Source organism: Salvelinus alpinus, chromosome 36, assembly GCF_045679555.1.
Source record: "Salvelinus alpinus chromosome 36, SLU_Salpinus.1, whole genome shotgun sequence".
Lineage (NCBI taxonomy): Eukaryota > Metazoa > Chordata > Actinopteri > Salmoniformes > Salmonidae > Salvelinus > Salvelinus alpinus.
Genome location: NC_092121.1, coordinates 3,524,513 through 3,540,580, shown reverse-complemented (window position 1 = coordinate 3,540,580; position 16,068 = coordinate 3,524,513). Strand labels below are relative to the sequence as shown.

The 16,068-nt window shown below is 46.9% G+C and overlaps 1 protein-coding gene across 1 annotated transcript in view; it reads right to left on the bottom strand.

The window, feature by feature from the left end:
* The window catches only part of LOC139564914 (retinoic acid receptor alpha-like), a 178,879-nt gene that overhangs the window by 95,088 nt on the left and 67,723 nt on the right, over nt 1–16,068 (bottom strand). The window contains exon 3 of the mRNA XM_071384818.1: nt 7,235–8,076. Coding sequence (XP_071240919.1) covers nt 7,235–7,421 — 187 coding nt within the window. The 5' untranslated portion in view covers nt 7,422–8,076. The remainder of the gene's footprint in view (nt 1–7,234; nt 8,077–16,068) is intronic.

The window sequence follows — 16,068 nt, the reverse complement described above, 5'->3', positions numbered from 1 at the left end:
TGTGTGTGCGTGCATGCACGTTCGTTAAGTAGGTGTCTGTATCAGCGGGACCCGTGGAGGCAGCACAGTCATTAACAGCGATAACAAACCGTCTCCCTTCACACCAGGGTGAGCAGAGAGGAGGAGAGAAGAGGGAGAGGAGGAGAGACAACGAGACGGAGGTAAACACGGCAAGGTCAACTGTATCAGAGTCATATTTCTACATTAACCCGTACAAACTGCATTCGGCAGACAAGCATTTCATAATGTAAAGCGTTAGCGAATGCAGCGGGGAAGCGGTTAGGACGCGCGACACAAAGTTGGGTCATTGTTCGGATGGGACGCTCGTTGAGTCAGCTGTGTTCTTTACGTCAGTCTCGTTGTGTCATTATTTTGTCGACGTCTTTACTTTTTATTCGTTTTAACGCACTCACTGTAGCACTTTGAGATCGTTTGAACACGTCATTATCGTTACTACTATTATATTTTCTGCAGCCGACCTTAAACCTAATTTAAAAGTGGCAACACACACTAAACAAAAAAAGGCACACCCGCATTTGCGTCGTGGTCATACGTCTTCTTTCGTATTTACATTTGTAACGTACCACATATCACGTGGCAGGTCCGCCTATCAACAACACGCTTGTCTGTGTTAGTAAATCAGGCTTTGTGTTGTTTTTATGTGTGAGGAAAGAGACAACTAAATGAACCAACCCAAAGAAAGTCAACGGTACTTTTGACTCTTTGCCGCATTGCTGCAGGCATATGTGTGGTGGCAGTGGAGGAAGGAAAGGAGGGAGGGCGAGAGGAGACGGTGTTTGAGGGGAGAGGAAGCTGTGTGTGTGGGGGGGGGGTTATAGTACTCAACATGGGACACTTTGTGGCTTAATAATGTGGAGGTCTATATTTAACTCCGTTATTTCTGGAGGGGGGATGATGGAGGGGAGGAAGGGTGACGAAATCGAAATGGAGCCATCCCGGATTACAGGGACAACTCCCTCTGAAAACTGGAGGGAGAGCTGATTAGCATAAAACGAGAGCTGCGTACAGAGAGGAGCGTAGCCGCAACGCCTGCCAGTCTGATTCGGGATGAAAGCTCCGTCTGGGGTGGTATACAGTCGCGGATGGGGAAGGGGTGCAGGGTCGTCCATGTGGACCGTGCCAAGCTGGTCGTGGTGACGGTGGAGATGATGAAATAGGGCCGATGACGACCCCCCCCGCACACACACACACAACACATTCACCCACCCGGCCTTAGCCAACTGCCCCTGGTTCCCGTTCTACCACGGTGGTGGACGATCAATCCGGGAGGCAGAGCTGGCTGACTTCACGCCTGCTGTCATCTGGGGTCGGCTGTACTGGCGGTAGCGTCACACCACCATCGGAACCATCACTGCATGACTAAGTGGTAAGTCTAATGGCCGCGATCAAAGTCTCTCCGCAACAGATCTCGGATTTGTTCAAACAAACTTTCCTGGGAAACACCCTCGTAAACACGTGTAGTTCCAAAAGCATATTGACATTGACAGTAAAAGACTGGAAGGCGGATCGCACGTTGGGCAACAGCACCACGGGCTCAAAAACAAAGCCTGTTTAACCTCACAGGGCTGTCTGGAGGCATCAGGCAGTGTTTGTTGTTGCTCGAGCAGCTTCCTATCTGACACACACACACACACACACACACACACACACACACACAACTCATATCTCCTGACATCACTCAGAGAACACGGCACCACCGTAGTAACCGCAGGGCGTTTGGCGCCACCACAGCTGCGTGGCGTTCGCTTACACCTGGCCCTCGGCTGAGCCTTACACTGGGATCACAGAGAACTGCAGAGTAGAACGAAAGAAGTGTGGAAAAATAAGTCGAAGGAAAGAGGTGATGAGAGAGGGAGAGAGAGAGGGAGAGAAAGTGTGAGAGGATACGAGCTGCTTTGCAAGTAGAGAGAAGAGAAAAAAAGAAGTGATGAGAGAGAGAGAGAGAGAGAGAGAGAGAGAGAGAGAGAGAGAGAGAGAGAGAGAGAGAGAGAGAGAGAGAGAGAGAGAGAGAGAGAGAGAGAGAGAGAGAGAGAGAATGAGCCATGTGGAAGAGGGTAAGGAGTGATGAAAGAGAGAAGAGAGAACGAGAAGATGAGCTGTGTCGAAAGGGGGAGTACCCTGGGGCTAGCTGATCCAGCTCTGCTACTGCCTACTGCTCCAACTAATCCCAGCCTGGGCACATCAGCTAGGCCTTATCGGTAATTAGCATGCTAACCATTCCCCAGTCCCACTGGGGTCTGGACCTGGAGAACACAACCTCCACAGCCAGCCAGCCCTTCCCTTGCATTCAATTAGCCCACTTTCAAGTGCATGTCATAACCCGCAGGGCTGGCAATGGCGGGAGGGGGGAGAAAAGGAGGAAGAGGAGGCAACGGGAGTTGAGAAAAGGGAGGGAAATAGTCTGACATTTGAGGCTGAGGGTTTTATACAGACTACAGAGGGTGTGAGGTTTTTTTTTGGGGGGGGGGGTGTTATGGAGTGTTTCGCGGGGTGGCGTTAACACTCCTTGCCCTGTCGAGGCGAATCGGGGATGATCTCCACGGGTTACGAGGGGAGACAGAACGGGAGAGGCATGTCCCTGGAATTGTAGATTTTTAGCCCAGTTTATTGGGAAATAAGACCTTAATCCCTGCTTTAACCAATAATGCTGGCAGGAAATTGTATACCTTAGCGCAACGTACATGACATAACTCGGGTCAAGGTTAGAATAGATAGTATGGGGTGGTGTGATAGGAGGAAGAGGATGAGGAGGAGCGGCTAGGGTTTAAGAGGCAAGTCCACAATTTCACATATTCTTGAGTAATACGTTTTAGGTGTGGTTTATGCAGAGGGTGTGAATCTGTGATATTTCCATACCTATGGAAAATACAATTAGCACGTGGAACCAACTTTCTAGGGACAGAATAGAGGCTTTGACTTATGTCAAAGAGGCAAAAGGGGAAGAACATTCTTTCCAAGACTTTCCAAGATGGCGTAGCAGTGCAGACGTTGTTTTATCGTTCTCCCGTGTAAATGTTTTTTGTCTTTTTTTGTATATCTATATTTTTCCATTTTTAAATTAAATATACCTTCCCGGCAACCCGCCTCACCCAATGTGATACGGATCTGCTATTTTTAGACCTTATAGCCAGAAACGCCATCAGAAGCTAGCCATCAGGAGCTAACCAGCTAATTAGCTACTAGCTCTTTAGTCATTGTTAGCCACTGCTAGCGGCCATTACCTTTAGCACAGACACCAGCCGCTTTTAGCATGGATAAAACTTGCCAGCCTGCACAGCGCGTTATCAACCCTGAGCATATCGGACTGTTTTCTCCACTACAACACCGGATTCTTGCCGTAAGCACTGGACCATTACTCCTGATCATCGCATCTAGCTAGCTGCCACCGAGTGGCCCAGCCCCGAAGCTAGCCTTGAGCCAGGACCATCTCCCAGCCTGCTCAGTGGACCCTATGATCACTCGGCTACACAGCTGATGCCTCCCGGACTCTTCACTAACACAACTAGAATACACTACACCACCGGATTCTTGCCGTAAGCTCTGGACCTTTGCATCGAATCATCGCTGCTAGCTAGCTGCTACCGAGTGGCTATAGTGGCTAATGCCCTTGTCCCGAAGCTAGCACCAGTTAGCCGCGAGCCAGGCGCATCTCCCAACTAGCAAACTAAATTTCACCAGCTACAATACCTCTTTTGCCAACTGGCCTGGACCCTTAATCAACAGAGAGCCCCGCCGTTCCATCACGACTGGTCTGCCGACATAATTCCATCAGTTGTGCCCTCTACCGGACGTCGGAGCAGACGCTTCTACTAGCCCCGGCTTGCAATTATAAAAAATGTTGAACGCCGTGTCTCCCGCTTGCTAGCGTAGTAAAGACTACCTAGCGGCTTCCCCGTTTCATCTATTGCTGTTCACTGGACCCTATGATCACTTGGCTACATAGCTGATGCCTGCTGGACTGTTCACTAATCATGGTACTCCATTTTGTTTATTTATCTGTCGGCCCCAGCCTCGAACTCAGGCCCTGTGTGTAATTAACTGACCCTCTCTGCCCATTCATCGCCATTTTTACCTGTTGTTGTTGTTGTCGTCTTAGCTGATTAGCTGTTGTTGTCTTACCCGTTGTTGTCTTAGCTAGATCTCCCAATCAACACCTGTGATTGCTTTATGCCTCGCCTTATGTCTCTCTCTAATGTCAATATGCCTTGTATACTATTGTTTATGATAGTTATCATTGTTTTAGTTTAGTGGAGCCTCTAGTCCCACTCAACATGCCTCAGATACCTCTTCTTGTCCCACCTCCCACACATGCGGTGACCTCACCCAGCATAACTAGTGCGTCCAGAGATGCAACCTCTCTTATCGTCACTCAATGCCTAGGTTTACCTCCACTGTACCCGCACCCTACCATACCCGTCTGTACATTATGCCCTGAATCTATCCTACCACATCCAGAAATCTGCTCCTTTTATTCTCTGTCCCCAACGCACTAGACGACCAGTTTTGATAGCCTTTAGCTCTCCTTCCAGACTCATATTAAACATCTCCAATCCAAAATTAAATCTAGAATCGGCTTCCTATTTTGCAACAAAGCCTCCTTCACTTACACTGCCAAACATACCCTCGAAAAACGGACTATCCTACCGATCCTCGACTTCGGCGATGTCATTTACAAAATAGCCTCCAACACTATACTCAGCAAACTGGATGCAGTCTATCACAGTGCCATCTGTTTTTTCACCAAAGCACCATATACCACCCACCACTGCGACCTGCATGCACTCGTTGGCTGGCCCTCGCTACATATTCGTCGCCAAACCCACTGGCTCCAGGTCATCTATAAGTCTCTGCTAGATAAAGCCCCACCTTATCTCAGCTCACTGGTCACCATAGCAACACCCACCCGCAAGACGCGCTCCAGCAGGTATATCTCACTGGTCATCCCCAAAGCCAATTCCTCCTTTGGCCGCATTTCATTCCAGTTCTCTGCTGCCAATGACTGGAACGAATTGCAAAAATCTCTGAAGTTAGCGATATATTATTCCCTCACTAACTTTAAGCATCAGCTATCTGAGCACCTTACCGATCGCTGCAGCTGTACACAGCCCATCTGTAAATAGCCCACCCAATCTACCTCATCCTCATATTGTTTGTATTTACTTTTTTTGCACACCAGTTTCTCTACTTGCACATCATCATCTGCACATATATCACTCCAGTGTTAATTTGCTAAATTGTAATTACTTCGCTACTATGGCCTATTTATTGCCTTACCTCTTTACGCCATTTGTACACACTGTATATATACTTTTTCTATTGCGTTATTGACTGTACGTTTGTTTATTCCATGTGTAACTCTGTGTTGTTGTTTGTGTCGCACTGCTTTGCTTTATCTTGGCCAGGTCGCAGTTGTAAATGAGAACTTGTTCGGAACTGGCCTACCTGGTTAAATAAAGGTGAAATATATATATATTTTTTAAATTTACTCCATCTTCTCACACACACACACAGCTTTGCCTCATGCTACCTCTTCAAATGATAATGCACGTCTCTATGTAGGACATGCCACTGCCGCTTCTCACCCCCTCTCCCCTCTCAGTGCTTCCTCAAACACAGCATGTGGGCTGTGTATATCGCAGTCCCCCCCCCTATCCGATGCCAGCTCCTCTCATCTCCGGAGAGTCCCTGTCCCGCATGACAGCTCACCCAGGCCATCTCCGAGCGTGGCGGGGGGCTGTGTAATAATTAGCCCCTGGCGGCGAGGGAGGGCTGTTCGTCAGCTAACACTATGCAGGAGCTGTGGATTAGTCTCTCAGCACCAAGAGAGGAGCACGCTCATCAGCCAGCCAGACAGGCAGGCAGAAGAACACACTCCATCTCTGCGCGCACACACACACACACACACAGGAAAGCAGGGAGCCCCTCTGCTCTGACAGGCTGTTGTACTCTAGGCTCTGTCTGTCTGTCTCAGCCTCTCGACTGAGCTCCAGCCTGGATCTGGGGAATGGAAGCCACCAGGGGTGGGACATATGGTGGGTGGAGGGACAGAGACATTAGCTGCTTTGAATTTTTCCCCCATACAGACATGGGAAGAGAGGGAGGAGAGGAAGAGGAAAAGAGGCCAGGATGCCACCCAGCAAGGTATGCTGGGACAGAGCGGATGTAAGCTTGGCTGTGATTGGACAGTTTACTGGTAGAATGGGTACTGCGGCAATGAAGGACCTACACTACACTTGCTAACGAATATTAACGTTAACGTTGATATATGAGACATTTATCAAATAATGTTTGTAGAATGGATGGGTGGCCCCATATCACATCCACCTACCTGTCAATATTCCCTTACTCCAGGTGGGGCGGCAGGTAGCCTGGTGGTTAGAGCATTGGGCCAGTAACCGAAAGGTTGCTAGATCGAATCCCTGAGCTGACGAGGTAAAAATCTATCGTTCTGCCCCTGAACAAGGCAGTTAACCCACTAGGCCGTCATTGTAAATCAGAATTTGTTCTTAACTGACTTGCCTAGGTGAAGGTGAAATAAAAAAAATGTTTTTAAACTACCATCACAACTGCTTCAAGAGTCCTGCTACAGTCAGAACAACACCTTCTCACTCTTCACAAAATCAGACAGACGCACACTTCCTCCATTACCGCATGAACACACACACGTACACACAGAGAGAGCGCCCACCCGCCAGTTCAAGCGAGGACACACACCTCCCGAGGCATTGTGCCCAGGAACATTCTGTTGGTTATTCGAGCTGCCTCGTTGAGATCAGTCCAATCCGCTCGCTCAGTTCGACACATCGCCGCATGACAACTGGCCGGGATCCAGATTGCCAGGAGCAACTAGTCAAGGCTATGTTCCACACCTCCACAAACCTCTAATGTGGAATCCAGTTCTATATAGACTCCACTTTGATCTGATTAAGTCATATAGCATGACAGTCCTATATACGTAACACAGGAGATGCTGGAAAGTACACAGCCAAGTTACAGCCAAATGTTTTACTTCCTGGGTGTTTCCCCCCGAATTGATCTAACTTTGTCAAACTTCAAATGCTGATATTTGGTACAAATAGAAGATGGATCAAGTCAGCCATTGTGCCAACAGCCTCAACCAACCAACCAAACGCCAATCAGCAGTACCCGACAACCTTTCTAAAATCACTCACTAATGTCAACATACACCAACAGAATGTGATTGGGTACTTACCGGCTGGCGACGGGGTGTTGTATCCGCTGACGGGCAGTCCGGACAGCGTGGGAGGGGACAGCCCCCCCAGCATGTGGGGGAAGAAGTAGGAGTAGTGAGGCATGGGGAATCCCCCCACAGAGACAGTGGGGCCCCCTGCACTACCTGGCCCCCCCGGGGGATGGCAGGGGTTACCCTTGCCCGCCATGTTCTGCTCGGCGGACCTTGAGCCGAGTCCAAAGAGTCTCCTGTAGGTATCCGTGGTGATGACGGTCTACATCCCCCCCAACCGCAACCGCCGGTGACGACGTAATCCAATGAATTAAGAAGTGGTGGTGGTGGGTGACGGTGGACAACAACGGTGTCTATTTGTGTAGGTGTGTGAAATGGAGCTGTTGGGTTATGTCGATGTTCCGGGTGGACGCCTCAGAGAAACTTGTAGGCTATTCTCTTCCAAAAGGCTGGTCCTCTGCCTTGTCGTGAAGAGCGTCCCACTGAGATAGATAGAGGTAGACTAGGCCACTAAGCTTTATAACATGAATGAAACACCAATTACATAAATACTAAGGGAGGTCGCTAGGCAGAATCATCTGGCACCAATGGACTCCAGATCCCTTGTTCAGGATTGGATAGACATCTCAGGCCTTGGGAGGATTGGATGGTAACAGCTTTTCTCTCACCGGTGACTCAGCAGAGCTCATACAACAACACGACGGAGTGGAGGAGGAGAAGGAGGATCGTTATGACGCTGGCTGGTTTTAGTTCTCACCGTAACCCGGGTTGCCCCAGGTCAACCCCTATCGCCGTGGTGGACTCACTTTCAGTCTCGGCAACGCACCTGTGGCAGACGGGCAACATTCCTCCTTCAGAAACAGAGACAGACAGACAGAGAGAGAGACAGACAGACAGACAGCAAGAGACAAGGGGTTAGAGAGAGATTCACTCACTGCTGCATATTCAGAGACATAGAGACAGGGGTGCAAATGCATATTCAGTGGGGTGGGTCCTCTAGTTAACGCTAATGTTTTCAACTAGGAGCAGGGCTCCCACCTTGCTCTCTCCCCCCGCCTCCCTCCTCCCGTTGTGGGGTGAATCATCATCAGAGAGTCCTTCTGATCCTCTCTCTCCGCTCTTTCAATAAACAGGAGACAGAGACGAACTTATGCAACCTTCCAAGAGAGGAGGGAGGGAAGAGAAACCTAGTTCTGCCGTTCAATGCCGATGTTGTACAACACGTCTTATATAAACCCAAAACCCCCTTGTTGCTACACACCGTAACGACTAGCTATAATGTCTGTAAGACCATCCACTACTATGCACTGTAATTGTAGTTCAAAAACTGACAGTTTTGCTTCCATCTCTTTCACCCATCTGGCATTGACATGCCAAAGGAGTGAACCGTTTACTGTTCTTTGGAGTCTGGACCCGGAGCTGTCTGAAAGTTGAAAACATAATTTGAGTGCCCTTTTCTCCCTCCCGGTCTGTCATGTCATGTCTGTAGCCGTCTGAGAGGCATTTGTTCTGCCCTGGCCCCAGCGAGGGGGGCGTTGGGTGCACGAGGGCCCGTTTTTACAGGGTCAGGGGACTTTTATAGATCTCCCGCAAAGTGCTGCTCCCTCCGCCGTCAGGCCTCACCTTGTGAAGCCATCCGCCGACAGGAGTGTGTGCGCGTGCCTGTTTGCGTGCATATGTGTGATCTCCTGCATGGTGCTCCACTGCCGTCAGCCCCCTCCCCCGCTTGTGAATTCGGCCCACACACACACACAAACACACACACACACAAACACACACACACAGGGCTCTGGGCGGCTAGGCCCCCGTCGTAAAACAGCCAAACACCACTGGGCTTTCAGACATGTTTGTGTTAGATGGGCGAGGAGAGGGGAGGAGGGGGGGGAGGGGGAGAGATGAAGAGGCCTTTTAGAGATACTTGGTGAAGGTCTGGGATAAGAACAAGACTGCCGTCATAAGTGCACCAGAGCATTATTATCAAACCTCTAAAAAACATGATGAAGTGCCCTTACAGGAACAAAACAAAGCGTAGTTGATTCAGACCACGTATTACTTTCCAGCAGCTCCTGTATTTGGTATATATGGCTGTCGTGCTCAAATTATTCAAACATACCCATTCACCCCTCCGTCCATATACCAACCCACCCATCCGTCCTTTCCCGAGAAGGAATAACATGCATAAAGGCGTGGCTACATCCGTCTTGCCGCTCACAGATCCCACCTGGGAATTTGAGTTTCGGCGGGCTCTACCCTGAGCTTTAGCACAATGCACTGGGTAGAACACGTTCAAAGGATACAGAGGGAGAGAGAGAGAGTGACGGCGAGAAAGGGGGGAAAGAGACAGGGAGCGGGGGGGCTAGATCAAAGCGAGAGGAAGCGGATGAAGATGCCTCGTCGGTGCTCGCCGCTTTCCATCCCGCTCATACATTATGAAAGACGCCCTACTAAGTAGGTTACACCCCATTGGTCCCCTTTACATAGCCATGCACTCGTTCATTGAATCGTGGGGCTTGTGTGTATACCAGTGCATCAGTGTGTGTGTGTATCGGTGTATTTGTATCAGTGTGTGAGAGAGGAGAGAGACAAACAGAGACAGCTATATTGAGAGACAGGAGAAGGAGAGAGAGGGAAACAGACCGCTATACTGAGAGAGGAGAAGAAGGTGTGCCCACACAAGAGGCATAAGCCGGTGCATACATAAGGAAGTGGGAGTTCATAAATACATCCATCTCTATACATGTACAGTATGTAACCAACACTGGCTGCATCAGAATACATGAACCTGACAGTTGTAGGAAAAGAGGAAAGGAGGAGAAGAGAGTGTCTGTACATCCTCGACAAACTACTTGATTTTCCAGTGGGAATATGTGTGTGTGAATATATTACATGCTGTGACCAAATCCTTTGATCAGTATGTCAGTTACTTCACAGCCAATCACAGAGGAGAGACAACATAGAACGGGGGCGGGATAAAATGGAAAATGGAGTGTAAGGACAAGACACGCCATAATGAACTTTGTGCGTGAGCGTTAAAATCACCCACTTTGTCGACGAATTGGTGGAGATTCAAGGATATTCCTGATAACATGTAGAATTTTCGGGAAACAAACGGGAAATTAAACACTGGATGTACACGTGTCAAATATGTATCTAACTCATTCATTCTCTCATATACGCATGAATGTACATGTTTGACAACACACCATGAACACCCATGTACAGTTGAAGTCGGAAGTTTACATACACTTAGGCTGGAGTCATTAAACCTCGTTTTTCAACCACTCCACAAATATCTTGTTAACAAACTATAGTTTTGGCAAGTCAGTTTGGACATCTACTTTGTGCATGACGCAAGGAAGTTTTCCAACAATTGTTTACAGACAGATTATTTCACTTATAACTCATTATATCCCAATTCCAGTTGGTCAGAAGTTTACATACACTAAGTGGACTGTTCCTTTAAACAGCTTGGAAAATTACATAAACATATGTCATGGCTTTAGAAGCTTCTGATAGGCTAATTGACATCATTTGAGTCAATTGGAGGTGTACCTGTGGATGTATTTCAAGGCCTACCTTCAAACTCATTGCCTCTTCGCTTGACATCATGGGAAAATCAAAATAACTCAGCCAAGACCTCAGAAAAAAAATTGTAGACCTCCACAAGTCTGGTTCATCCGTGGGAGCAATTTCCAAACGCCTGAAGGTACCACGTTCATTTGTACAAACAATAGTATGCAAGTATAAACACCATGGGAACGTGCAGCCGTCATACCGCTCCTAGAGATGAACGTACTTTGGTGCGAAAAGTGCAAATCAATCCCAGAACAACAGCAAAGGACCTCGTGAAGATGCTGGAGGAATTATCTATATCCACAGTAAAACGAGTCCTATATCGACATAACCTGAAAGGTTAGCAAAGAAGAAGCCACTGCTACAAAACCATTAAAAAGCCAGACTACGGTCTGCAACTGCACATGGGGACAAAGATCATACTTTTTGGAGAAATGTCCTCTGGTCTGATGAAACAAAAATAGAACTGTTTGGCCATTATGACCATCGTTATGTTTGGAGGAAAAAGGGTGAGGCTTGCAAGTCGAAGAACACCATCCCAACCATGAAGCACGGAGGTGGCAGCATCATGTTGTGGGGGTGCTTTGCTGCAGGAGGGACTGGTGCACTTTACAAAATAGATGGCATCATGAGGTAGGAAAATTATGTGGATATATTGAAGCAACATCTCAAGACATCAGTCAGGAAGTTAAAGCTTGGTCGCAAATGGGTCTTCCAACTGGACATTGACACCAAGCATACTTCCAAAGTTGTGGCAAAATGGCTTAAGGACAACAAAGTCAAGGTATTGGAGTGGCCATCACAAAGCCCTGACCTCAAACCTATAGAAAATTTGTGTGCAGAACTGAAAAAGCATGTGCGAGCAAGGAGGCCTACAAACCTTACACCAGCTTTGTCAGGAGGAATGGACTAAAATTAACCCAACTTATTGTGGGAAGCTTGTGGAAGGCTACCCGAAACATTTGACCCAAGTTAAACAATTTAAAAGGCAATGCTACCAAATACTAATTGAGTGTATGTAAACTTCTGACCCACTGGGAATGTGATGAAAGAAGCTGAAATAAATCATTCTCTCTACTATTATTCTGACATTTCACATTCTTAAAATAAAGTGGTGATCCTAACTGACCTAAAACAGGGAATCTTTACTGGGATTAAATGTCAGGAATTGTGAAAAACTGAGTTTAAACGTATTTGGCTAAGGTGTATGTAAACTTCCGACTTCAACTGTATGTGTTGACCCTGACACATGTATGCGCAGGCACCTACTCACACATACAGATGAGCAAATATCTATCAAATAATTCAAATACTGAGATATTTTGTGTGCTCAATAAAATTAGGACATTCGATTATTTTATACTAACAATTGCTCAGAGAAATAGATTTTCCTTAACAAGTAATATCTTTTTCCTCAAAAAGTTAGGGGTCAAAATTAGTGACACCCCTGTTTTCAGTATCTCACCTTACAAGGACAACGGCACTGAGCTTTTAAAAAAAAATGTTTTATGAGTTGGAAAACACATTGGGATGGATCTTAGCACGTGCTCCAGCAGGTATATTTCACTGGTCACCCCCAAAGCCAATTCCTCCTTTGGCCGCCTTTCCTTCCAGTTCTCTGCTGCCAATGACTGGAACGAACTGCAAACATCACTGAAGCTGGAGATTCATATCTCCCTCACTAGCTTTAAGCACCAGCTGTCCGAGCAGCTTACAGATCATTGCACCTGTACATAGCCCATCTGTAAACAGCCCATCCAACTACCTCATCCCCATATTGTTATTATTTTTTGCTCCTTTGCACACCAGTATCTCTACTTGCACATTCATCTTCTGCACATTAAACACTCCAGTGTTTAATTGCTAAATTGTAATTACTTCGACACTACGGCCTATTTATTGCCTTACCTCCCTAATCTTACCTCATTTGCACACACTGTATATAGACTTTTCTATTGTGTTATTGACTGTACATTTGTTTATTCCATGTGTAAGTCTGCGTTGTTGTTTGTGTCTCACTGCTTTGCTTTATCTTCGCCAGATCGCAGTTGTAAATGAGAAGTTGTTCTCAACTGTCCTAGCCTGTTAAATAAAGGCTATTTTTTTTTAAATAAAGACTGTTCCTCCATACAAAATCCTTCTAGGTCCTTGAAATCCTTTGTCTGCGCTTATGGACTGCCCTCCAATCCTCTTCTTCAATTCAATCCACAGGTTTTCAATGGGTATCAAGTCCGGAGAACGAGATGCCATTGCAAAATGTTGATTTTGTGGCCATTTAACCATTTCTTTGTGGATTGTGATGTGTGTTCGGGGTTATGGTCCTGCTGGAAGATCCACTTGCTGCCAAGTGTCAGCCTCCTGTCAGAGACAAACAGGTCATTGGCTAAAATACTGGTACTGTGTAAAGCTATTAATGCTGTTAACCTTAATAAAGGCCCCAGGACCAGCGGAAGCAAAAATAGTCCCATAATATCAAAGACCCACCACCAGATTTTACAGTAAGTATGGGGTTCTTTTCTGCTCATGCATTCTCATTTCGACACCAAACTCACCACTGGTGTGCGTACCCAAAGAGCTCTATTTTCATGTTCTCTAACCAAAGCACTGGTTCCAATGCTGTTTACATTTACATTTGTTGGATGACATGAAAATAGAGCTATTTGGCCACAAAAGCAAAGTCTCCGGACTTAAAATCCATTGAAAAGCCTGTGTTTTGAATTGAAGTCCATACAGTAAGTGCAGACAAAGGATCTGAAAGGATTCTGTTTGGATGAACTCATAAAACATTTTAGAAAAATGCTCAGTGCCAAAATCCTCGCAAGGTGAGGTACTGAAATGTATTGAAAACAGGGGTGTCAATCAGTTTGACCCTGATCTTTCAGAAAAAAAGCCGTACTTGTTTTTGAGCATACAATATAGCTCAGTATTTGAACGCTGTATTTTATTTCTGTCATTTCTGGGCATCTTTATCAAGGGTGTCAATCATTTCAGACCGCACTGTATATGCAAACCACTCACACACGCAAAACACACGCACACACTAGAGATTGACACAGGAACAAGACGCCTGCGGGTCTAGCGGGGCCCGCTGGATTCCGGCAGGAATGGGAATGAAGTTGGAGAGTCAAATTCGGGACAGGACAGGATTGACATTCCACAGGAACTGGCAGTAGGCCTAAAAGAGTTGACTTAATACAAATAAATGATCCCCTCCCCCTTCCGTCGGCACACTCTCGCGCCTTGCTCCAGTTGTAGCCAGTCACTACTTTACCTCAGATGCACACAGAGATTTGCACATGTCCATAAATTCATCCGACTCTGGGTAACTAGAAGGGCTGCCTTCATTGCCAAAATGTCGTAATGTGATCGTTATCAGCGGTGCGCACTATGCAGGCGACTGTCTCATGAGCGCTGAGAAGCAGGCAAACGGAGCAGTTGCTATGGCTACTCCCACGCAGAGTGGGGACAGACAGATGAGAAGTTACCTAAGGAAGTTATTTCTGATTTCTGCGGCTAAATACTTTTATCTGGATGAACAGGAAAGTTCTGGGGTTATAGAACTGTTGCGGGATAAGGACAGTACGGGGGAAAAAATTGACAGGACAATACGGAACTGGAATGAATTTTCACTCCCGTGTCAACTTCTAACATACACACTATTTGAATTGATCAAACATCACAGGATCCCTTTGAGAGAAATGTAACTGAGCATACACGTAATGCATTAACTATAGCATGCTAACGTCCTAAAGCTGACACACTATGCAAAGGATCAGTGTGTACCGGTATGTACAGTATGTCTGAAAACAAGGACATTGAGGATGGAGGTTCAGTCATGAAGAATTATGTGGCCTGTGTAGTCCAGCGGTTAGTGCTGTGAACCCGGCACACATACCAGAGTCGGCATGGGTTCAAATCTGATCCTTCTTCATCGCAATCTCTTCTACCTTTCCGGTCTCCTCTTCCTACCTCAATAAATACAACAAAATTCAACAATAACAACAAAAAATAACAAGAAAAACATCCTGTGACCATCAGGTACGTGAGCCATAAGTACAAGGACATACTCCATTTCTAACTCCACATTAGAAATCTCTTTCATCTCATGGCCTCCCGAGTGTCTCAGTGGTCTAAGGCACTGCATCGCAGTGCTATCTGTGCCACTAGAGATCCTGGTTCGAGTCCAGGCTCTGTCGCGCCCAGGAGACCATTGGCGCGGCGCATAATTGGCCCAGCGTCGTCCGGGTAAGGGGAGGGTTTGGCCGGCAGGATGTCCCATGTCGCTCTAGCGACTCCTGTGGCGGGCCGGGCGCAGTGCACGCTGACACAGTCGCCAGGTGTACGGTGTTTCCTCCGACACATTGGTGCGGCTGGCTTCCGGGTTAAGCGGGCATTGTGTCAAGAAGCAGTTTGGCTGGGTCGTGTTTTCGGAGGACGCACGGCTCTCGACCTTCGCTTCTCCCGTACGGAGTTGCAGCAATGAGACAGTAGTGCACTTCTTCAGTCCTAACCAGATTGTCTTCATTCTAAACCCTCTCCTTTTCTACTAACTAAACTCAATGGCTTGGTGTGTGCATGCGCGAGTCTTTAGCACTAAAACACTGACCCACTAATAGCCAGTACCGACACACTCCTCACCTCTAACAGTCATCAGTGAGCATTAACTCACAGTCAGAAGTCAGTAGTGACCATGTGCCACTAACTCACATCCACTAACTCAGAGTAGAGGTCGAAATAGATCCGTGGCTTTCCAACCTGACCCGATATGCATAAATACATAAATGAGACCCGCTCCGAATGGACCCGAAGACAGTCAGACACGTGGAAAAACAGACCCAAACTGACCCGTGGCTGGTTCGGATATGACAAGATCCGAGAGTAGAAAGAGAGAAAGAAACCTCCAACTGGGCACTGCCCAGCTCCATCATATTGGCCAAATGATCCACAGTTACTTCTCCTTAAAAACTGCCTACAACAAATCAAATAAAAAGATTTGTTGTGTTTCGATGTGTAGAAAATTCTAAACTGTATAGTCTTTTGTTTCATTGGTTTTTAATTATTGTCCTTAAAACAATAATTGTCCACCTCGTGGTTCAGCTGTCGGAGATTTGAGAGCTAAATGCAGCCAGGCATTGCATGCATATACAGTATGCCTAGTCATCCACTGTATGATATTAATATTTAAAATATGAAAGAAAGAGAAGATTAGGCCTGGCCCTAGAGTGACCGAGAAAAAGCTAGAGTTATGTTCCCGACACGCATTGCTTTAT